Raw genomic sequence first — 25325 nt, 5'->3', positions numbered from 1 at the left:
TGTGTGCATCAGAGGAAGAGAGAGGAAGAGAGAGAGAGAGAGAGGAAGAGAGAGAGAGGCAGACCAATTCTACACAACAGGCTCCTTTTTATAACTGCCTCTTTCTCCAAACAGCTCAGAACAAGTTACATACCTCAAAAGCAATTTCCTACCTATTACATGGCTAGCCAATTAAGTGGGAGAACAGACATGACAGAGACTAATGCTAGCTAGTTCCAGCAGGGGGAAAAAACACAGCAAGAGGTGGAGTGACACTGCACCATTGCGCACTCAAGATACAAAGCAACTTTATGGTAATGGTTTTCATGCCAAGTCCTAGCTCTATAACACAAGAACCATGAAGAAAAGTTAAGAGTTAAACATGTGCACAGAAGAATTTGATTATTATTTTTTAAACGCATAAATATATGTGTAAAGGTCTGTAGAACTTTGAAGGTGAGATGGGTTTTGAAAATTACGAGCATGTATCAGGATGAGGCATACAATATATTTAGAGGATCTTCTTTCCCTTGGGCAGGTTGATGACAATAAGTCATGTTTATTTCCTGCAAAGAAATGTGCTACCATATATATCACTAATAATAAAAAGCTGTGATGTATGCATTAAATATAAAATGATGATGATGATTTGAGGCAACTAACCTAGAACCAAAACGTAAAATAAATAAATAAATAAATAACAAAGTGTTCAGAAATGTCTATCACATTAACCCCTCACCCCAGCACAACTCCTGAGAGGCTGATACAACGTCAAATGAAAGAGGAATTAATTCCTTACATATATTTGTTGGCAGAAGATTTGTCTCAATTCCCATTTTGCTAGCACCAGTGCTTCTGCTTGTCCATTGGGCCGTTTCACATTGTGCAATTATATCACTATGACTCCATTTTAAATGCCAGGGTTTTCTCCTATGAAAACATGTGATTTTCTATGTAAGGATTCACACTGAGAATTCTCAACCAGAGAATTCCAGTATTTCAGAAAACTACAGATTACAGGATTCCAAGGAACGTAGTCATGACAGTTAAAATGGAACCATAGCACTGTAATTGTGGCATGAAACAGACTCTTTTATTGCAGCCAGTTGATTGACATGTGCACAGAAAACATTGGCAGAGCAATGGAATTTAAGAATTTATAGTTCAAACAGAACATTATTTTTTCTCACAACAGACCCTTTACTCACAATGTTCATTAGGTAATGTTGAAAAATGTAGTCTCTAATTTGTAATGATCCAGAGCCAATGAAAGATTCTGTGATAAGATTCTGAGCATACTTATTAACATTTTTAATCCATATAATATAACGTGGATTGGCTCTAGAATGATTGATGATAGTCCCAGGATTCATAGGGTTTGGAGATGCCAAGCTGCTTTATCTCTTTCCACTAATAGTTCCCAAATATGTCAACTTGTATTATATCCAATTCAATACAAATTCCAGAATGAAGTGTTTGTAGAATGAAATAACAGTATGTTTTTTCAATAAAGTGCATGTATGTATGTTACTGTGCAGGGACTTTCTTACTTTGCTCTTCTGCATGGGTTGTGAAATCTTTCTCAAGATTAATAATGATAATAATAATAATAATAATAATAATAATAATAATAATAATAATAATAACAACAACTTTATTCTTATAACCCGCCTCCATCTCCATGAAGGGACTCGGGGCGGCTTACATGGGGACCAAGCCCAGAAAATCAAGTAAGAGATATAAAAATTAAACACAATATAATCAAAACAATGAAACAAAATAATAAAACATCATAAAATACATCAACGAGCACCAAAACTGAAAAGTGGGACTATTAAAATTTGCAATGTAGGGACAGGGCATCAGGAGTGAGGGTAAAGTTCTAGAAATCAGAACAATAAACAATTAGGACTGGGCAGTGATAAATTACGAGCTGACCTATTGTTCAAAGGCACAATGAAACATCCATGTCTTCAAGATTTTATGGAATGTGGACAGGGTGGGGGCTAATCTGATCTCTAGAGTTGGAGTTCTAGAGCTGGGGGGCCATCGCCGAGAAGGCCCTCTCCCTCGTCCCCACCAACTGTGTTTGTGACGGAGGTGAGATTGAGAGAAGGCCCTCCCTGGCAAATCTAAGAGCCCATGCTGGTTCATAGGGAGAGATATGTTGCGAAGACAAGCAGGACCCGAACCATTAAGGGCTTTGTAGTTCATAACCTGCACCTTGAATTGGGACTGGAAAATTATAGGCAGCCAGTGGAGATGCTGCAGGAAAGGCGTTGTGCACTCCCTGTAGCTAGTTCATGTTAACAACCTGGCTGCGGACCTTTACAAGTTTTAACTGTGCAAAGGCCGTCCCGGCCACCACTGACACCTGAGTATCAAGCATCAACGCTGAGTCCAGGAGGACCCCCAACCTGCAGACCTGTGTCCTCAGGGGAGTGTAACCCCCCATCGAGCACAAGTATATTGCGATCAGCCCAGCGACTGACCAGGGGGACCTCTGACTTTGCCACGATTTGCTGACTTGCTGTAGTTGATAAAGTTACTAATTTGAGATGGATTGGATCCAAAGACAAATAACTTTTACTGGAAGAACACTATTTGCTTCTGAGGAAAGGACCCTCCTTGTTAATAGTTTTATGAACATGGCACCCTAAAGCCAGAAAAGAGCTTTGCAGAAACTCTTAGTACTGCAATGGAAGTTGGAACACAAAAAATACCACACCAAAATTATCATCCATTTATATTGGTATCAAACATGGATTAAAAAATAAAATTTATCTGTTATCAAAGAACCAGCAAATAGGAACAATCTAAGCTTAAGGTTTGTTTACATTAATTAAAAACAGTTAGCAAATGAGTACCATTTGGTAGTAAGCACTGAAGTAATTTTGAGTCACCTTGAAATAGATGAGCCAGGAAGAAAACAAAACTAATGTTAAAAATATTATTCAAATTAGTGGTGGGTGGAGAAATGAGGTGTTTGGATAATTAATATGGTATCTGGATTCTAGCTTGCTTTGTTTGATTTTAAGAGCCTTAAAAACCTGTTCCTGAATAACAGAATATATTTGGCCATTATCATAATGGCAGTAAGCAACTTCTCAGAGTAATGGACCTTACAACTTCAATTTATCACTCTCCTTTCTCACATAATATTTCACAAACTTTTCCAACTTTTTCCTTTCTTTTCCTTTTTTTCTTCAATTGTTTTCCGGTATATCTTATCTGGATCACAGATATCTACAGACTTGTGAATTCGAGATAAAATTTTAAATGGACTTGCTGATTTTGCTTCAGTTCTGTTGTTTGAGAATATAAAAATGCTTCAAATGGATTGGATTTCACTAAAGTGCATAGGCGTGTGGCTATTTTAAAATTATTTTAGCTAAGGCAGATATTTTTTGAAGGATAATTTGAGTATTCTTTCACCTGCCAGGGCATCATGAGCAGTTCTTGAGAAGACAAGAACATGATAACAATAGGAATTATTTCCAGTAAATATCTTTATAATGGAGGCGGTTGATGGCTTTTGCTCCGTAGATGATGCCATTTCTGCTATCTTCAAAATGAATTCCTGCCACCATGGGTTAGACCATGGCTCTGCAAAAGCAGTATGTATTTTGGGTTCCTTTTGTGTTTCAAGTCAGGAGCTCTTTGTTCTTTTGGTATCTTACTGCCTGAATTTTAATCTTTACTGGTGCAACATATTTTAGACCAGACTGATTTTCAGTGAGAGCTAGCAACAACCTTCACTTATGTGGTATTCTAGTAATTGAAAACAATTTGAGATCATAAGTTCTATCATTCTAAGTGATTTCAAAGAGGTTTCATATAGTCTCAAAATGTTATGTGCCCTCTTTTAGTTGCTGCTCTACTCTCTCTATCTTACAGAGAGGAAGTGAATGTGCACCTTCCAGAGATCCAGAAGAACTTTGCTTATATTTTGAGGGTCCTTAACACCACAGCTACTTCCATTAGCAATCATCCTTCAGGATTTTTTTTTCCCAACTGGGGGGATTTTCCTGAATATTACACAGGCAGTTCAGGTGGATGAGAAAAATAAGTAGGAAATTGAGACCTCCTTTTCATTTTGGTAGGTATCTCCAGATGGTGCAATGAGATCTTTTGAATTGCTCTATGGGCTAATCATACATCTTGCAGATATGGGAGAAAAAAGTCAGATGCCTAATTGTAACATACAGAAATCCTTTTTTGTACATTCATCTGTATAGCATACGGTCATTACATTGGTGGTTTAGACTTGAATGGGCTTCCAGCAAAAGAGAACTAGACTCTTATTTGCCTCTTATTGTTTTGCCTGGCATACATTTTTTTCTGCAACATTACCTCCAGGAAGTATGTATGCAGCTGTCCTCGGGGTTGGCCATCACTTTCATTCAGTGATCTGGGTTGCTGAGGGATATAAAGGAGAAGTGTGACCCACATTCTTGGGTTCTAATAACTATTATTGTAATGCAGTCACCATGCCACAGTTTGTAGCTGTTTCAGAAATATATTAGTCACTCAACTACTTTGCTTTTTCATGCTTTCACATGCACTTTTCAACGTCTTTCAAAGCCATTGTTTCAACTTATGGACATTTTTTCCTAGTGTGCAATGGCAACTATGTCATGCTGGTAATATGCTATGATTAATAAGACATCAAATAATTATCTTAATCTATTAATGGCATGTTAATATTCCCCAATAGCGTAGTGAAGGGAAACATGAGAAATGGGATTCTAGAGTTGTAGTGCCATGTATACTGGAATTTAGTTTCCTGTTTAATCATGACAAACTATTTGGTTGGTTAGGATTTACTGTATGTAGAAAGTAGATACTTGCCTCTCATTGAAAGTGAAACATATGGATAGACTAAATAGTGGAATAGTACAAAATGTTTGCCAAACAAACTATCTATTTTATCAAAGGAAAGGGGGGGGGACTAGGCTAGAAATAAATTGGAGATTTTAATGATGAAAAGATTATACAATAAACTCATACAAGAAATTGCAACTAACATGGTAATTTATTTTAAAATCATTTTATGAAATGAAAATGTCCCTACCTACTGAAATTCCATTAAAACTAATAGTGTTCACCCACTTGTTAAAACACTTGTTAAAACAATTACATAAAATTAAGCATACACTGTCCCATTCACTTCAATAGGGATATGGCAAAAGAGAGGAACTTTCCTTGCCATTAAAACAAATGTCACAAACATGTAGCAGTAAGTAGTCTGGAATTCCATGATCCTTCAGACTGAATGAGGAGACTCAGCATGGTATAATGGTGTGAGTGCTGGACTATGGCTCTGTTAAAGGGATAGTTATTAGAAGTCAGAGTTGAGTTGAAGCCATATCACAACAACAACCTTAGAAGCCCATGAAGTGACTAATCCTACCTACTCTAACATCACTGTTTGATTTCTGCTCCGCTGCAATATATGCAATACCACAGAAATATATTAGGATGACTAAACACTATAGCCTTTCTGGCATATCAAGGTCTGAATGGCTCTGAGCTGGTTTGGAATGGAATTGGATGTGCAGTTTGTACAGCTCACTCCACACATATGCAATTTCCCCATTTTTTTGTTTAGTAGTGTTTGTGACAACTTAGTAAAATTAAGATGATCACAGATTGGAATGCTATAAATCAGTGGTTCTCAACCTGTGGGTCCCCAGATGTTATGGCCTTCAACTCCCAGAAATCCTCAAAGTTGGTAAACTGACTGGGATTTCTGGAAGTTGTAGGCCAAAACACCTGGGGACCCACAGGTTGAGAACCACTGCTATAAATAATCCTTTCACTGTGAGCCTGTTTAAGTCTAGAATGGTTCTGCTCAACCGTATTATGTTAATATGTTTGATCTGGTCTTTGAAACTGTTAATTAAGTCACTAATAAATATAAAACAGCTTTAAATTCAGAATACTCAAGATCCAATGTGAGCATACCGGTAGGGATCTTGTAGACACTCTCCTAATATTAACAGAAAAATAAGATTTTAAAATGTGTCTTCATATATTTAGATTGTAGCATGAAAATGTATCAAGTAGAATGTTTTGTGCACCAAGGTGTCTTACCTGAATAAAAGAATACAAGGGCATTGGGATATGATTACAAGTATAACATATTACCACAGAAATAATGCAAGGAAAATAATTCTACCTGAAATATAACATTTAAAATTGTCAGGAAGAAAAAGCTTGGTTTAGGCAATGGACAATATGAGCTAAAGAGAGTAAGGATTTCTAAGTACAAAGGCGGCGGGGGGATGTCCATCTATTGTCCTGCGATTGTCAAACTGGTCCTTATGGCTCTAGGAGAACCCCTAAGTCACCTATGTAGAGGTTAGGATGTGCATGCTGATATGTCAAATAAACCTGGTAGGCATGCAAGTTAGTGAAGAATGAAAATAAAACATGAAATGAAACACAATGACAACAAAACTGCAATTAAAATAATGTCATGATTTGTTATTATATGCAGATCAGTAATATATGGTTAAAATCTACAGATATTTAGAAATATATTATCACAATTGCTTTATTTGAGTTATAGGACATTCACTAAAGACCTTTAGCTTATTCTTAAATATCCATGCAAATACCAGTTACCATAAATTGGGAGCCAGAAGTAGCAAAATGCAGAGAATAGAATGTTCATAATAACTGAAAAATTGAGTAGGAAAAATGTACTTACCAGAAGAGAATTAGGTCTATTGTTATGTGAGTAATTTTGAGTGAAGAATTCTGTGTTATGGTCCAGTCTGTTATGCCCTCCATATTCTGGAGCATCAGAATCCAGTACAATTTTAAACTTAAGGCAACCGTTAAGGATGTTTATACCAATAAATGGAATTGAAGCAAGATTATAACAGGGATTTTTTCATGTAATTTAAAATGTAGCAACTCCTACTATATTCACCATACTTCTAATACGAGTTCCCAAGCTGCATAGAGAAGGCACTATTAGCTGTACTTGTATAGCTAAATGCTCAATTACTGTAAAATATATGATCTATTTGTTTACTTCAGTATATGCCCATTTAACTCTGTACCCTATAATCAATGATGACTGCTTCAGTGTAGGTAAGGGTTATGCTGTCAGTAAACTATCACAACACTACCAGTACAAAGTAGAATTACGTAACACAGTGATGTAAGATTACACAGGCTTGGATCCATATTAATTCAACCATGCCTAAGTCTCCCTAGAATCAATGAGACTAATGTAATCCATTGATTTCAATGATCTACAACATGGTTTCATCTGGATCCAACCAATAAGACAAAAAAAAATATCTGTACAAAAATATCAAGGGTCATTTCCTGGATTCTTCCAAACACATGAATTTGCAGAAGTTTGAAACATTTATGTTGCTTTAAGGCACCTTCTTTTTCTGTTGTAATACTTTCTCTTATAATGCTTGTAGCTTGTAGACTGTGTATGTCCCCCTATCTCTTGTTTGTGGGCCCTCAAGCTATCCTGTGAAGAAGTATTTTGAAAATTGGCACCAAAAATTATTAGTGTTTTCTGCCAGTGAATACAAGCTGCAAGGTGTAAGCACTGTTATAAGGCCTCAGAAACCCAAGTGGAATACAGCCCATTCACCTATCATTGCCTTTGTGAATGACCACTGGGGCGACTGTCAATACTTGTGAACTTGGGACCTGTAGTCCAACAACAGCTGGAAGCCTGCATAATTCCCACCCTGACACGAAGGCTAAATCCAATTTTAGTTCCAATTAAAGTCGACTCATTAAAATGAACACGACTTATTGGAGCATAGACTCAAGTCTTCAGTGGGCCTGCTGCATTTGGAATTAAAACTGGATTTAGCCTCAAGTATTAATGAGCAGGTATCACATTTTTGCTGATCAATATTTCTTTCATGATTGTGCAGAAAAACAATCTGTTTTCTTTGTTCTGTGAAGTTAATAAGTGCTAACAATCTCACACTGAACGTTTTTTTCAAAAATATCAAACAACACTATCATCTTAGATAGTTCTAAAAACCTAATGAAATATAGCATTGACAAAATTTAAGGGAGACTTTTCAGCCTAAAAGTCAAGAGCAATTTAAAGCTAACCAGGGAACTGACCTTGTTTTTAAAATGTTTTACTGACAGAAGGAAACAGTGGGGGAAAAAAACCAAAAAACTTATGTCTGAGACAGAACAGTAACATGTTAAGAACAATGTTCCAGAACCTTAATTTTGAACCAGAGAAAAAACCTTTTGATAGAACCTCTGCTAATAGGATTAGAGCAGAATGAAGCCATGCTTGCTCTTTTGATGATTCAAAGGGCTCTAAGGCTCCAATGTTTGTTCGCTCTTTTGATCAAGTTTGAGGATTGTGATGCTAACAGAATTCTTATCATTTATATCTTTTGACAATATAGTTTTTCAGCCAAACTGAACTTTATTGAAAAGCTGCAATTGCTTTTATTTATGCATCAAGCTGTCAGTGAGAAGTCTTAAACAGAGCCAATTTTTAAAAAATTACAAACAAACATTTGGCTGTTTAATCAAACATAAATTTGTATCCAAATGTTAAAGAATACCAAGTGATTGATTTGAAGAATTATACTTGTCTTACGTTTTCTTATTTCTTTAATTCAATTTGGTTTTAAGTGATGCCAAACTGTACATATAAATTCTAGGCTTTTGGATCAAATTAACAGGTTTTTCTGCCATCATTTTCACTGCTGCTACTTTGTGATAAAATCCCTGTTTTCAGGCAGTTTATTATAAATAAGAAAGACATTTTAAGAAAGTTACAAATTGTGCTGAACTATATAATTTTAAACTGTAAGATTGCTGCTTACACAATTTCTATCCTATTTTAAATAATGATTTGAGAATGGACTGATTTATAGCATAGCATTATAACTAAAAAAAAATCATTTCAATTAATAGGGGTTCATTTTTCCATTACACAAGTAATGCATTTTGTGAATGAACACATATATTAAAAATTGTTATTCCAATTAATAACATAATGTAATCTCTTTATTACTTTGGAATGTTATTAAAAATATCTGGACCAAATACCTCACAATCACCTTTTTCACTTTTTTTCCACCTGATTGTAACAGCACGAAGTGAAAAAGGCCTATGAGCCAGTGCAGTGAAGTGGTTTTAATATAAAAGAAAAGTGCAAAAGGAGTTGTCTTCTCAGATTTTTCAAATGAAGTTACAAGGTAGTAAAAAATCCACTACAATAGCATGGAGAAAGGCTTATGCGCCCATGTGATTTTAATGTCAGAATGAAAGATCAGGGCTCAAATCTCTGCTTGGCCATGGAAACTCATTGGGCGACCTTGATCAAATCACACCATTAAAAAAATCCAGCAGTGTGTGTGCCGGATGAGGAAGTACTCCATTAAAAAAACTCGTTGTCACAGTGGATGATGAAGCAGCAGTTCCTCCTGTGGCCAGAATCGAGCATACCCTCACAAAGCCAGAAGCTGAAAAGTTAAATAGCCTCTGTGTCTGTCTCTGTGTTGTTTGTCTAATGGCATTGAATGTTTGTCATATATATGTACATTGTTATCCGCGCTGAGTCCTCTTCGGGGTGAGAAGGGCAGAATATAAATACTGTAAATAAATAAATACTCTCTCAGCAAACTCCCTCAAGGCAAATTATGCCAAGAAACAGCCAGAAATGATGGCACAAAAAAATGAAGAAAAAAAAACCCCACCGGTGTCCTCCATTATCACCTTCCAATGGCTTTCCCTATTGCGACGAACATCTGTGATCAGACCTGCTATGCCTGAGTCTTTCCTCCTTATTCATTTATTTATTCATTTATGTTTATTTATATCCCACTTTTTCTCTCCATACGGAGACTCAAAGCGGCTCACAATTCAAAGCACTACAACACAACTTAAAATATATCAATATAAAAATATTAAAACACAATATTAAACATTATTAATATTAAAAACAATTCAAGTCAAATCCATAAAAGCATATAAAACCACAGCATTTCCTGACATGATCATAAAAACCTTCTTTTTTAATGCCTGTTTGAATGAAAAAGGTTTGGGCCTGCCTTCGGAAGGACAGCAGGGAAGGAGTCATCCTGGCTTTCCTGGGTATAGAGTTCAAGAGTTGAGTGGCAGCCACTGAGAAGACCCACTGTCTTGTTCCCACCAACCAAGCTTGAGATAGCCTATCTATCTATCTATCTATCTATCTATCTATCTATCTATCTATCTATCTAATAATTATCTATCACATATGTCAGCCTTCTCCCAGAATGGAACACAGAGTGGTTTACAAAAAGGCTAAAAGAAGATAAGCTAAAACCTGACAATATAAATAAAGAATTAATCATATTAAAAGATAATTACATTTTGGAGAGTACAATCATTTAAAAAACATAACACATAAAACACACTAACTCATAGCCCATTAAAAACTCTCTGCAATCAAGTTATCATTAAATAACTGTATAAATAAAAAAAAAAATCTTTGCCTGCAATCAAAATGTGTTTGTGTGTAAGCTGTGTGTGTGGAGAGGAGGGCAGACTAGCTTCCAGTGAAAGCCAACTCCACAAGTTAGAAGCTTGATTGAAAAGTCTATCTCAAATCAGCATCTGAGGGTAGTGGGACCAAAAGAAATTCCTGTCATGGATCTCAAGATTCTGGCAGGTTCATTTAGGGAGATACAATTTTTCAGATGGCCTGGACCTATACCATGTTGGCCTTTATGAGTTGCTTTGAAATAGGCCTAACTAGAACTGGGCCAGCTGTTTATTCCAGCTTTACTCTTCTATACAGTTATATCCATGTTAAGAAAATGTCCACTGAAGACCATTTCCATGTTTCTTAAAGTAGGACCAGAATTTTCTCCCCTTCACCCAAGTTGCAGACAACAAGATGCCAAGAAATATCCCTGTTTAAGGGTCTATTGGTAAGAGGGAAGTGGGAATGTGGGCACTGTTCTTTATGGTGACATGTAATGACACCCACAATAGGGGTGAATCTCTTTCCATAAACACTTACTGCTATGCTAAAAGGTCAAGAATGTTTGACAAATAACTCACCTCAGGATGACACAAGAAGAGGCTCCATGGTGGCCAGGGACCCCTTTGCAGTAAGTTTTAAGGGGGTAAATCAGGGGCTTCGGAGTAGTTTCATGTTATCCCGATTTCAATCGGGATAGCATGTAGCCACATCAAGAGGGAAATCTTGGGGTTGTGGGAGGAGGTGGGGACTTTTTTTTCGTGTCAGGAGCAAGCGGAGTTGCTTCTGGAGAGAATTGGCCGTCTGCAAGGACGTTGCCCAGGGGACGCCCGGATGTTTTGATGTTTTACCATCCTTGTGGGAGGCTTCTCTCATGTCTCCGCATGGAGCTGGAGCTGATAGAGGGAGCTCATCCACACTCTCCCTGGGTGGGATTCGAACCTGGCAGCTTTCAGGTCAGCAACCCAACCTTCAAGTCATGAGGCTTTTATCCCCTAGGCCACCGGAGGCTCCTACGTGGGGACTAGAACCTGTGCTGAAGTGGGTTACTTTAACCCATTTCAGCATGGGTTTTATGTATGTCTGGAAGAACTCTGAGCCGGTATCTGTATATTTTTATTATATTTTAAATGTGCTTTTAAAACAACCTTTGATATGTGTTTTTAATCTGAACCATTGTTTAACTTTTAAAAAATATCAATGGGTTAGTTGCTCTTTGTTTTAATGTTGTAAACCACTTTGAATCCTGAGCTGGGAAGAAATGTTGGGTCTAAGCGGACTAAGCAAAAAAACCCAATAGATACAAACACTGTGAGAATGAAAAACAGACACATGCATGATTACAGAATCTTCAGCTTTTTTGATACTTTCTAACAGGAACAAAAGTGCACTACAGCGAGCATGCTTTAGAGTTATGTGCTAAAATATCACACATTTATATCCAGACTGTAACTGACAGCAACTGGTTACATAACAATTACTAGAGATGAATGTTTTGTTTTGACACCATTTCATAGGCTTTGTATATGGATTTTTGCTAGGTCTCTCATCCAAATATATATATATATCAACTTTGTTTTTCAGCAATTGTTATATTCATGCATGGATGCTCTGGTAAACACAGAAATGTTTAGATAATTCATTTGTCTTTCACAGCAAACGAATCAAGATGTGCTCTTTACATTCTCTTTAGTTCTTAGCTTGTTAACTTGTTTTTCTCCTTGCACTTTGCCCAGAGGAACATATATCTATACTAAACACAAACTCGCTTTTAGGTATTTGCCAAGATAGACTCTTGTCTATGCTGGTATCAAAGTATGTCAACCAGTCTCCAAAGTGCCACTGAACTCTTAAGTCTGAAAGAGGCACACTGCAGTCCATGTTCTATGTGGATAGCCAACTCCTACTCCCCCACTCTCTCTATATATACACACAGAGAGAGTGAGTTGTTCATCCAAATTCATGGATTTTATGCCCATGGTTCAACTATCTCCAGCTTGAAAATATTCTGAAATAAAAACAAAAATGTCCAAAGAGCAAACATTGATTTTGCCAGTCCATACAAGGGACATCACTTTTCTACACTACTGTATTTTAATGGTACATGAATTTTGGTATCTGTGGGGAGTCCTGAGAGCAAACCCTCATGGATACCAAGGGTCCACTCTATTTTTGCATGAAATAATAATAATAACAACAATAGAAATAATAATGTAATAATAATAATAATAATAATAATAATAATAATAATAATAATAATAATAATAATAATATATTATATCCCGCTTTTGTCCCTCATGGGACCCAAAGCGGCTTACAACATATTAAAATCATATAAACAACAGTCCAAATACATCAATAAATATAAAAACATAAAATAAACAATTAAAAAAAACTATAAACAGACATTCACATTCATGTGACATCATGTCGAGTTATATTGCACTTTGCTCCAGTCCATAGCATTATGGTGTTTCTTGTCACTCCAGATTAGTTTACTTCACTAAAGGCTGTCTAAACAGGAAAGTTTTTTTTAATTGGTTCTTAAAAGAAGAAAGAGAGGGAGTTGTTTTAATTTCTTTTGGGAGGGTGTTCCACAGGGTCAGGGTGGCCACCAAGAATGCCCTCTCCCTTGGCAATATCAGCCGCATTTGTGATGGTGATGGAAGTGAGAGTAGAGCCTCTTCTGAAGATCTTAAAGAGTGGGCTGGTTGATATTAGGAGATGCAGTCAGATAAATAAGTTGGACCGGAACAATTTAGGGCTTTAAAGGTCAAAACCAGCACCTTGGACTGGGCTTGGAAACATATTGGCAGCCAGTGCAAGTGCTGTTGCAGAGGAGTTGCACGCTCTCTGGGTCCAGCACCTGATTTAACATTAACAAGATAATATACATACCTTTGGTAGGTGACAGTTCAGTTTCACTAATAGTTTTTAAGTGCTATATCTATTTGATTTAATAGCAAAGCCCAAAAGACCAGAATGCTGCACAGTCTACACATGGGACATTTGTAGCTTTTAAAGAGATGTCTAAATGGCCCTTTGTTTTATTGTCACATCTCACTTAATCCTATAAAGAACAAGTTTAACTGTTCTCTCTGGTGCCTTTTAAAACTTTGTACTAGGAAATGCATCTATAATGTCACTGTAGTTTATGAATGTGGGGATAATGTCTCCCACTGGCATTTCTTGTTTAGCTTCTGTGATCCAAAGTATATGTTAGATTTAATCATTTATCACTGTTGTTGAATGCTCTGGCATTTTTAATGGCTGGGTTTACATTTATTTACCACCAAATGAACATGCTCACTGTTTTTAAGGACAAGAAGAAATTATTACCTATCCTAGACCAAAAATGTAAAAAGAATGTTAATAATGGTCTTGCATGTAAAATAAAAATGGATCCCAAAATTAATAAGTATTCATTGAATTTTTATGAATTTACTACGTCAGAGTCTGAGAAAAGAAAAAAAGGACTTCTCTTTCATCCATTCAAAGAGACCCAAACCACTGAGAAATATGTCTAGTTCAGGACCAATTTCTTTCATATTTGAAAGTAGAGTCTCACTTATCCAAGCTAAATGGGCCGGCAGAAGCATGGATAAGCGAATATCTTGGATAATAAGGAGGGATTAAGGAAAAGCCTATTAAACATCAAATTAGGTTATGATTTTACAAATTAAGCACCAAAACATCATGTTATACAACAAATTTGACAGAAAAAGTAGTTCAATATGTAGTAATGTTATGTTGTAATTACTATATTTATGAATTTAGCACCAAAATATCACGATATATTGAAAACATTGACTACAAAAATGGCTTGGATAATCCAGAGGCTTGGATATGCGAGGCTTGGATAAGTGAGATTCTACTGTATTTAAAACTGCCAGGAAATGGAGCTGTATGCAGCCACCCAAGGACTATTTTTGCAGTCCCCCATTCCCTGAGGACATGCTTATTCTCACACCTAAAAACTGCCTCTCCTGGAAGGGTTCAGACTAACCTTTTCTAAATAAAGGCCCATTCACACTATACAATTATAGCACCATGGTTCTACTTTAACTGCTATGGTTTTTATGCAATTCTGAAATTTCCAGTTTATAGAGAGGAACATTTAAAATTCCCAGTCAAAGAACTTTAGTGCTATATGAAACCACAAAGGCCAGGATTCCACAGGATGCAGACATAGCAGTTTTAGAGAAATCATCATACCATAAATTGTGTAATGACAAAAAGCCCTAAACTTTAGGCAGGACCTACACCCTCCACAATTCTTATAACCATAAGAATTGGTTTCATTTTTATTTTATTTTTAGTTGCACATAGTACATACATATGTATCTAGAAATTTGGGATATATCAGCCACTACACTGGTTGATACCTTCTTAGCCAATGATGATATGCTAGCTTGAAGGTTTGCACAAATAAGCTTTCAATTTTTCCTAAATAATAAAAGTTATCTCCACCAATCTCAATTCCTCCAGACATTTAAAAGTACAGTTCTTACCTTCCCTGGCTGCTGCTATGTTTTCTGGAATAGAAGTTAAAACTGAAAACACCTAGAGGGAAGTGGGTTCAAGTGTAAGAATTATTACTTGATATCAGGTTCACTCATGAATCTAAATGCACCTGATTATCATAGTTGCCTCTCAAAAATTGTCTTTAATACTTCCAAATCAAAAGTGATGCATTGCCATTAATTACATGAATTACATGAAAAGGGTAAAAATTCCATGTGATGAGTTGAAGACAGACGCCTGTCTGTCTTTGGGAAATTACTTTTTTCCTAGTTGCAAGTTTTACATTCTTCATTTATATGTTAAAACTGTTTAATACACGAACATATAAACACAGATGTACAAATTACATAAAATCTGCACTAACTTTAATTTCTAATAGTACTTCTGGAACCATTTCATTAGTTTCTATTCCGATTATACCTCAGATCCTGACAAGTTCCTTTTATGAATGTTTCCTCATTAAAACGTGAAATGAGAGCTAAGTACTTTAATCACTCGTATAACATAATTATTTTAATCTTTTGCTCTCCCTATGGCAAGACATATTAATGGTGATCTACTTGAAAATAAAGCCAAATGATCCTTTACCATTTGCCACCTCCTAAGGAAGAGACCAAATAAATCCCAGAATAGAGTGAGCTTAAAACAGGAATTCTAATATTATCTACCCTATTACTTACTTAATTACAATGCTTTTATGATGTTTTTAAACAAATTCTTAAAGTGAAGCATTCATTTTTAATCTTATGGAGGCTTAATGACACATGAAGCATCATTAGGTAAATTTAGACCAGATAGAAAGAGCAAAATTAGTATTTTATAATCAACTTCTCTCACAGCAGAAATAGTAATTGTTATTTATGAAGATTATGGTATGGCATAATTAGGATCCTTTGTTTAGAGGAGCCTGATGAAAATTTATGCCCAACTGATGAAAAATGCTGTAAGCCAGTATTTATCAAGAAGTCATGGAAGAATTATTAGTTTCCATACCTTCTGGTTTCATTTATGTAGACATCCATCAGAGTCATTAAAAAAAGAAAAAAGAACCCAGTCTTGTCTATTATAGATAAAAGAGTCTTCTAGGGAACTATTTTAATGGCATGTTAAAGCAAATGCAGTATTTTCATAAGATAGATTTTTCTCGTCAAGCTGCTCCCAATACTGTGAAATCATATTTGGCCCAAGGATATATCCAAAAACTTTGATACGGATTACCAAAGTATCATGACACAGGCAGCCATTTACTATCTGGTATTAAACGTAAGAACTCAGGTATGCCTTAGTGACAATTAAGTGGCTTCAGCTTCTCTTTGGAAAATCTCCTGATTGATGATTTTATGTACCAAGAGGTCATAATAAAATATATATATGAAACAGGGTGTTCATGAAAATGCAATAAAGAGGAGGGTTTGTGGCTAACTGTATGCAAAATGTAGCATCCTGTTGACACACAAGAAAAGTGTTGGCTATCTTGTCTCCTAGAAGTGCAGTGCTTGTGGAGCCATCACAGTATCCACCCAAATTACGTAATGCCACACTTATGCATCAATAGCAGATGTGCAAGTGTGAAAGAAGCGTAGAGCAGGGGTGGGTGGGGATTCACTGCCTAATTTGTCCTTTAAGTTGCTTGCTCATTCTTTTTGAAATCTAGTCCTGGGTGGATGGAGAGATGATAAACAGTTTACCCAGCTTTTATGTAGACAGAGTTGTAGTGCACTAAGACAACAGATGTGATGAGCCAATCTTGGTTCTGAGATCTTTATCTGAAGTCCTCCTCTCTGTGCCACCACCCAAATAGTGGTGGTAACATAGGTGGAGCTCTTTCTTTCTAGATGCTCTCACGTTTACATGAGATTTCCAGTTTCATGATACTACTTCACACAGACTTTTCCTTCAACATGGCTTCTGTAGCATGTGCCCTCAGACCATGACTTCAGTACAGAGGTTTTAAGTACAGAAGATGTCTATTCCAGTCAGTTCCAATTAATATACATCTCCAAATGTTCCAAATAGATTGGAATAGACATTAATTGATTGGAATAGACATGAAGATTCTGGTGAAACAGAGAGAACTCGACTGTAACAATCCACACAAAAGCCATTTGTAGTTTACCTTGTGATTATATTTTTAATCAGTCTGAATATTGGAGGCTTTTATCTTCATTTCTTCATTTATCAATTATTAGTTAACTTTATCTTTCAAATATACAAGATAAGGAAATATCTGTCTTCATCCTTAAATCCAAAGAATAAAATATTTCAACAATGGTAACAGCAGCATTATTATACTAATTTTAATCTCACAGCTAATCAAAACTACTCATTTTAGCTTGTATTAAGATGGAAAAAGTCATAAGCTATTTGGCTACTAGAAAAGTCCTAGATCATTTTAGTGCATTAACAATGTTGATATACTGGCACTGAATTTCGTCTTTTGCTGAAAATAATTTTTCCCACTAACCCATAGTCACATATTACAGATCTTCTGAAGAGCAATGCATATGAGATTTGCTAAAGAAACAAACCAAACCAAAACCTAGAAGAGGAAAGCATGAGCACTGAAATCTTGTAGCTTAAGAAGATTCTAGTGTATACACATCACATATGTGGGACAGTGAAGAAACCATAACAGTTCCTTATATTGCATGCCACAGAGCTAGCCACATTGCTAGAAATCTGAATTCCACTAGAAAACAACTAAACACAATACAATACAATACAAAACAATACAATACAATACAATACAAAAAGGCCCATGTCAACAGCAGGAAGAAACATCTCCATTTACTGATATTAACCTTAACAGATGAAGCACCTTGATGGAACTTGGCATTTCGCTGATCCTAAATTAAATTCTTTGTCTTCATTTTATATAAAGCTTGAATTCTAATAACCAGGGACAGTTACATAACTGCACTTCAAAGCAGAGAGCAAACCAAGCAGCTACAAAGAAACATCTTTGCCTTGGGCAATCACACTCCAGTGACTCATTCAAATGACCTTATTTGCTCATTAGAAGCTCTAGGTGTAGGTTGCAAATGTCAGGGAGCTTTAATTTACATCCTTAAAAGGCATGGTTACCTGAATGTTAATGCTAATACTTCCTAGATCTCGGGCCATATTTGGCATTATTTACTCCATTGCGCTATCTACAGCACAATGTAGACAGCACAATAAATTTACCTATGCCTGGTAAAAAAATTGCATAATATACTTTTGTTCTAGCTATTTGATGCTTTGAGTAGTGTGGAAAGGTAGAAGGCTCATAAGAAAACTAACCATTTCGCTCAGAATCCTCATATAATTTCAAAAAGAAAGTCAACATATGTTTCAGGCCTGAGTGAAAAATTGCAATGCCATTATCACATACAATGAAGGTCAAAAAGTATGTTTTGAGTAACATAACCTGGAGGTGAAGACAAAGAGATTGTTATTTTTTTCTCCTTTAAAATGTGAATTCTAGTTTCAGTAGATAAAAAGAAGATATGCTGCTTGCTGAGATGTTTCTTGGTACACTAGGATTAAGCATCACATTATTGCAAAGGGCAATCACTTATATAGGAAGTCTGGAAGTACAGGCAGTCCCCATGTTACAAACAAGATAGGTTTTGTAGGTTTGTTCTTAAGTTGATTTTTTTTGTAAGTCGGAACAGGTAATTTTTTAAAGTGTAAGTCCAGCCACACACACACACACACACACACACACACACACACACACATATATACACACACACACACAGTAGAGTCTCACTTATCCAACATAAACAGGCCAGCAGAATGTTGGATAAGCGAAAATGCTGGATAATGAGGGATTAAGGAAAAGCCTATTAAATATAAATTACATTATGATTTTACAAATTAAGCACCAAAATATGTTTGATAACAAATTGACAGAAAAACCAGTTCAATACATGATAACGTTATGTAGCAATTACTGTATTTACGAATTTAGCACCAAGACATCGCAATGTATTGAAAACATTGACTACCAAAACACTGACTACTAATAAATTGACTACAAATAAAGATAGAATTAAATAAAATGAACTCACAGTAAGAACATTGTCGGAAGTTAAATCCATAAAAAGTTCAATCCTTGCTGCCCAGAGAAACAGCAATGGATCCAGGCAGGAGGCAGACTGTGTTGGATAAGCGAAGGTTGGATAAGCGAGACTCTACTGTATGTGTATACATATATACATACAGTATATACATATTGGATAGCATAGGGAAGAGTTAACACCCCTGTTGTGTTTTCTGGTAGTTGTCTGTGCCCCTCTTCAAAAGACTTCACCTCACTTCCCATCTATGTGATAACTACATTTTGTAAAATTTGGCTTGTTGTGGAAACAAGGATTGGTGATAAAGCTTCAGTAGAGACACTTTTTTTCCCTTTTTTCTTTCAGGAGTGAATTTCTCTTCTTAGGGGCAGATTTCTCTCACTTCCTGTTATCCCCATTCTTAAATGAGTCATTTGTAAGTAGATGTTTGTAATTCAGGGACCACCTATACTTTGTTAATTAGGATTTCCACTGTTCTCAAGGTTGCAAAAATGCCAAATGTATATACTAAAGGGCAAGATAGTAAAGAGAGCTCCATCTAGCCAGAAGGAATACAGGCTCGGCAAAGATCCTAGATTTCCTGATAACAAAAAGACTTCTTTGATTCAGAAATGGGGGCTTTAAAATAAATCATAAATTTTGCATACACAATCTGTTTTTAAAGGATCTGAGCCTGCCCATCTCTGCCTTCCCTACTAAGCAATTATTCATAATAAAAAAATAGCCTTTTCCAATATATTGCAACAGGCTAAATTGTTCAGGACAGACAAAACTGTATCATTCCCTAGTGTTAAGATCCTTGAAAATACTGTATCTCTATTCATGTATACATGAATAATATAGTTAAGAACTTTCTTTTTGATTACACATAGTTTAATATGTATCACCAAGCAAAGGATTCTGTAACTAGATAAAGATAAACATACAAGCTAACATTCATCAAGCCATCTTGTATCTTTCTCCAATAATTATCTAGCCCTTGCACTAAGTTTGCCAAAGTGCCATGATGTAGAATTGTTTTGTCATCATGTAGAACTTCAGTCATCTTGAATATATAAAATTAATTTGCTTTAGCAAGCCCTACTTAAGGAATATTTCTGAAAATGTTTTGTAATCCCAGAGCCTTGATAATGTTAGTTACCACAGCTGTCTGTAACAGTAATAAAATGAAAAACAAAAACAAAACCTGTCTGATGTTCTTCAGTGGTTATGCCAACTGGGAAAGTAGAAACCATCTATTTTTATCCAACTTCTGACATAGCAACTGTTTACATAACAATTCCAGGAGTCTATATCAATGCACAAAGTCATTCTATTGCTTCTTACTACTGTTTTCTGGATTGCTTTTGTTCCCAACTAGTTGATGGGAGGCAGAGTGTATACATCAATACAATATTAAATCCAGGGGCTGGACTTTACAAATAGGAAAAAGGGAGATGGAAAACCTTCCTTCCACAGTATAATATAGAGCTCTGAGAAACCACAGATGTTAACTGTGAAAGCAGAGCAAGTCTGGGTGCTAGGAAATACTTAACTCCCTGGCAAGTGCTTTCTGGATCTTCTCTGAACCTGTGCATCTAATAGCATAGACTAAACATTTTCTAGCGCTAATAATATTTATACATCAATAGTAAAAAAATAAAAATAAAAATAGATGTGTCATATGGTTCTGGGCAAGCAACTGATATGACTGTCGGCTAAAAATGTTAACCACTCAAAAGTTATTCTGGATCATTAGGAAAATACGGACACCAGACTTGGCATCTTTAATTCCTGCATGTATTTCTTAGCCAGGACCAACTTTCTATCTTACACTGAATTTTTCATGTCTTCATTATACATAAGGAATGAAAACTTGTTGTACTTATCAGATTATTTGTACCTATCAGTGTTCAAAACTTGCTCATCACATTAGACATACATTCACCAAAAGCAGGTAACTATGCAGATATAACTTTCCATGGGTGAGATCCATGGCCTAGAAAGAAATAACAACTGCTTTACATGCTGGTGTTTGTAAGATACAAAAGAAGTATTCCCTGTCATCACTTAACTCCCTGGTAGCAGCTGGTCAATCATGTGTGTCCAGAAGAAATTCTCACACAGAATCATAGTTTTGCTGACTGTTTTTATGATAGTGTTTACAATATTGGAGACTTAACCCCATGTCAATCAAAAATATGCTAATGTGAAGAACTGTGGCAATATCAGCAATAAAACTCAAACTACACATTCTCACATTCAAATCTGTGTAATGCATTAGTTTCTCCATTAGAAGATCTATTTTCCCCTTTTTGATAAAAAAAGACTTTTTCTGTAAGCAATTATTTGTATTGAGCTTGCCTGATGCCTTGACTACATTAAATGCTAATCTGACTTCCACTGAGCCAAAATGAATGTAGAAAGTACATAAGAATCCATAGTAAATGCTTCCATTAGGTTACATGTTTCATGCAAACCTTGCAATAACATTTGTTTAGATAAGGATTCAGTGTTGCTTTCACTACATTTGTGTGCAGTCCATAGTGCTGATGCTGATTCAGTCCCTTGAGCCAAATTTACTGCAAAATACTGAGACCTTCCAGTTGTAATGAGAAATCAGTAGGGAGATGGAAGCTATCAAAACCTGACTCTGAAATTGTACATTATTTAGCAGCATGCTAGAATTCATGGTGAAAAGTAATTCATGCTGAATTCTATTGCTTTTGATCAGATTCATAAATGGTAAAAATGGGAGATTTCATGCTTTCTGAAATACAGACAATGCTAGATTGTTATGGAATTCTCCCCATATAAGAATACAAAATAGGTGTTAAATTGGCATCACCAGCTAATATGTCAACCCAACACATGGAAGAGATTTCATGGAATGTTCATCAACATCTTGACTATTGATATTGGAAAAGGCCAGCATAACAGTTGAATACAAATCTGATGAACTGCAAAAGCCAGCATGGTAGACAAAAAAAGAGTGTTCTAAATCAGAACAAAGGCTTAGTGTAATAGACGAGAACAATGAGTTAACCAAAAGTAGCTTTGATGAGAGGGTTGGTGGAAAGGCAGAACAATTGCACTATAGATGTTGCAAAATGATATATGATGCCATGGCTCTGGAGCAACACTGCCATTGGTTTGCTTATCCTTATTTTCTGTATTTGCAGATGTTTGCTAGGAAACGAACAGGCAGTGGTTAGTGCTAAACAAATTAAGAACTTCACATTTTCAGTTGTGAAAGAAGGAAGAACCTGTTGAACTTAAGTCTCACCTTGCCAAATTATGGTTTCTGCTCATATCTGAAACTATCATTAGTGGTAGGCATAAACAATAAAGAAAAGGATATTTTCCAGGTTTTTCTGTACCTACTCGATAATCTGCATAACTTTTAGATGGATGGAAATTGAATATAAACAAGAGGTTTGCCCTCTCAAATGCAATAACTTTGTTTGATTCATGCTTCTCACTGATGTAAGCCTGCAAAAAATAAAAAAGGATTAAATTATATACTTGGGAGAATACTAATAAAATTAAACAGCAGAGAAAATAGGATACTATATTTTCTACCATACTGAATTTAACCAAGACACTGAGATGGAAAATATGATGTGAAAAAGTTAAAACAACCAGTACATTGTAAGTAACTACATATATGAATTGATATCATAAAATTATGGTTTTGATTTTTAGAAAGCTGGAATAAGCCATAAAATAAAGCAAGAATATGAGACAATGAAACTATTATTATTATTATTATTATTATTATTATTATTATTATTATTATTATTTCTATCTCATCTTTTCACACTTGGGGACTCAAAGCAGTTTACAACAAGTTAAACTTCACAGAATACAAAGGTTAAAACAAGATCAAACAATAAAAAAATAAAATCGGATTAAAACCTATATACACATAGTACAACAATTATCAGGATTTAGTGTTTTATTTAGGTGAGATGAACCTTCTATAGACACAGTGGGATTAATAGGGTTGGTGTTGCCCAACGTCGTAACTCATTATGTCACCTCTATGGACCTCATCCCATACCAGATCAGACTACAATATTGTAGCTAAAATACTAGAAAAATTGACAAAATTAGTGACTATAAATTTTTTAACAGTAACGAAACAATAGTGTGTGCTTGTACCGCGTTCAAAAGAAACGATGTAATCATTGTAATTGGGTAATAAATAATGACAGCTCTGTGCATTAGAAGGTTCAAGAAGTAAATCAGTAACAACAACAACAACAACAACAACCACAACTTTATTTTTGTATGCCACCACCATCTGCCCGAAGGGATTTGGAGTGGCTTACACGGGGACAAGCCCAATCAGTCATATTTACATCATAAAATATACAATTAAAACACAAGCATCAAGCTAAAAACAGATTAAACAAATCATAGTTAAAATAGCATAACTATAGTAAAATAAAGGTAAAGGTTTCCCCTGATGTTAAGTCCAGTCGTGTCCGACTCTGGGGGTTGGTGCTCATCTCCATTTCTAAGCCGAAGAGCCGGCGTTGTCCATAGACACTTCCAAGAGCATGTGGCCGGCATGACTGCATGGAGTGCCGTTACCTTCCCGGTGGAGAGATACCTATTGATCTATTCACATTTGCATGTTTTTGAACTGCTAGGTTGGCAGAAGCTGGAGCTAACAGCAGGCGCTCACTCCACTCCCCGCATTCGAACCTGCGACCTTTCAGTCTGCAAGTTCAGCAGCTCAACGCTTTAACACACTGCACCACCATGGGCATAACTATAAAACATTAAAAAATTAACAATCATCCACAAACCTTTAGGAGGTCCAATCCTAGGACATAATGGGCGGTTAACAAACTCATTAAAGTTAGAACTGGTGTATATATCAAAATAAAATACATGAGGTAGGCAAAACAGGTAAGGGAAAATAGTCCTGAGATGGAAAATAGCTGTAAGATGACAGTAAAGAGCTTTAGTCTTGTATGCATATTGACACTGTATATCTAAGGTGAGGCTGGTGGGACAATGGGAAAAGCCTTCACAGCAAATCGTAAAATACAGTCTGGTTTGTAAGGGTCAATACAGTTTTTATTTTTCACATAACCTGGTCTTGAGCTGTATAGGGCTTTACAGGTCAAACCCAGCACTTTGAATTGTGCCCAGAAATAGACCTGGAGTCAGTGAAACAGTTGCAATAAAGGAATTGTATGTTACCTATAACCTTCCTCAGTTAGCAATTTGTCTACAGCTCTTTAGATCTTTCAAACACTCTTCAATGGCAGCCCAGCTAAAGTAATCTAACCAGAATATAACTAAGACATATGTGATTGAGGCCAGATCTGCTGTTTCAAGAGTGTGCAGCGGGCACACAAGCTTTAACTCTGCAAATAATTCTTGGCTACCTGACCTTCTAAGTTTAGAATTGAATCCAGGGGCACAGCCAAACTAAGAACTTACATTGTCATCGGAACCTCATCCAGCACAGGCTGAATTTCTATTCTCTCATCTGCCTTTCGACTAACCAGGATCCCCTCTGTCACATCTGAATTAAGTTTCCGATAGGCTGACTTTTATCCAGTTCATTACTGATGACAGGCACCAATTTGGGACCAAAACAGCTCCCAAGGCTTGATGTGGAAAAGAGTAATAAAGTTGGCTAAAGTATGGTATCAAACCTTAAAAGCTCTCCTGGCTGGCTCCTTGCATATGTTACCTGTATTACCATAAAACAGGTCGTCAAAAAAGCCTTTGCATGTGCTTGATTAGATGAAGATGAACTCTGAGTTTTTTGCCAAAATTGTTCTGGTTGCTTTCTCATTTCTTTCATTGCTACCAGCTCCCAGGAAAATCAGGGGGGGACAGCTTGGCTCAACTCTGTTGGGGGGAGGGGGCAAAGGATCATGTTCACTGCCCTGGCCATCTTTCAATTCCCGATATCAGCCTCAGACTCAAGAAAATCACTTGGCAGCAGAGAACTCCCCAAGAACCACCAGGATTCCATCCAGATCCATAAGCCTCCTGGGGTGGACTATTTTAATAGTTGTTCCACCCCTTCAGAGGTTCTCAGTCCCACAAAGTCCAAACCTCCCCAGATGGCGATGGCCCATGGAACTGTAGATAGTTCCTCTACTCCCAGATCACACCCACCCCATTCACAAGAAAAACAACAAAAACTGCCACAATAATAGTTAAGGAGAAAATTCTGCCAAAAGTCTGGTCATTTTCTCCACAGATCCCCACCTTCCCTGTGAGCAATCTTTCTAGCTGCTTAGGCCAACAGTGGTTTG

General features: G+C 36.3%; 1 protein-coding gene and 1 long non-coding RNA gene across 7 annotated transcripts in view; both read right to left on the bottom strand.

Moving 5' to 3' along the window:
- gbe1 (1,4-alpha-glucan branching enzyme 1) overlaps window positions 1-25325 on the bottom strand; it is a 267486-nt gene that overhangs the window by 8663 nt on the left and 233498 nt on the right. For 3 of the 6 annotated variants that reach the window (XM_062974981.1, XM_062974984.1, XM_062974982.1), the window contains exons 14-16: window positions 22399-22527; window positions 6695-6814; window positions 4333-4398 (exon numbers count right to left, since the gene is read on the bottom strand). The exons of 1 other annotated variant lie outside the window; for it this stretch is intronic. In XM_062974981.1, coding sequence (XP_062831051.1) covers window positions 4333-4398; window positions 6695-6814; window positions 22399-22527 — 315 coding nt within the window. Of the gene's footprint in view, window positions 1-4332; window positions 4399-6694; window positions 6815-22396; window positions 22528-25325 lie in introns of those variants that run through there. 2 more of the 6 variants (XM_062974983.1, XR_010004154.1) reach the window with 2 other exon arrangements.
- Window positions 7407-22392, bottom strand: LOC134297425 (uncharacterized). Its single transcript, XR_010004158.1, has 2 exons — window positions 17109-22392; window positions 7407-15031 (listed from the first exon to the last, which is right to left on the bottom strand). It is a non-coding gene; the product is annotated as an uncharacterized LOC134297425 (long non-coding RNA).

This window comes from Anolis carolinensis, chromosome 3 (assembly GCF_035594765.1).
Source record: "Anolis carolinensis isolate JA03-04 chromosome 3, rAnoCar3.1.pri, whole genome shotgun sequence".
Classification (NCBI taxonomy): Eukaryota; Metazoa; Chordata; class Lepidosauria; order Squamata; family Dactyloidae; genus Anolis; species Anolis carolinensis.
This window is presented reverse-complemented; position numbering and strand designations above follow the sequence as displayed.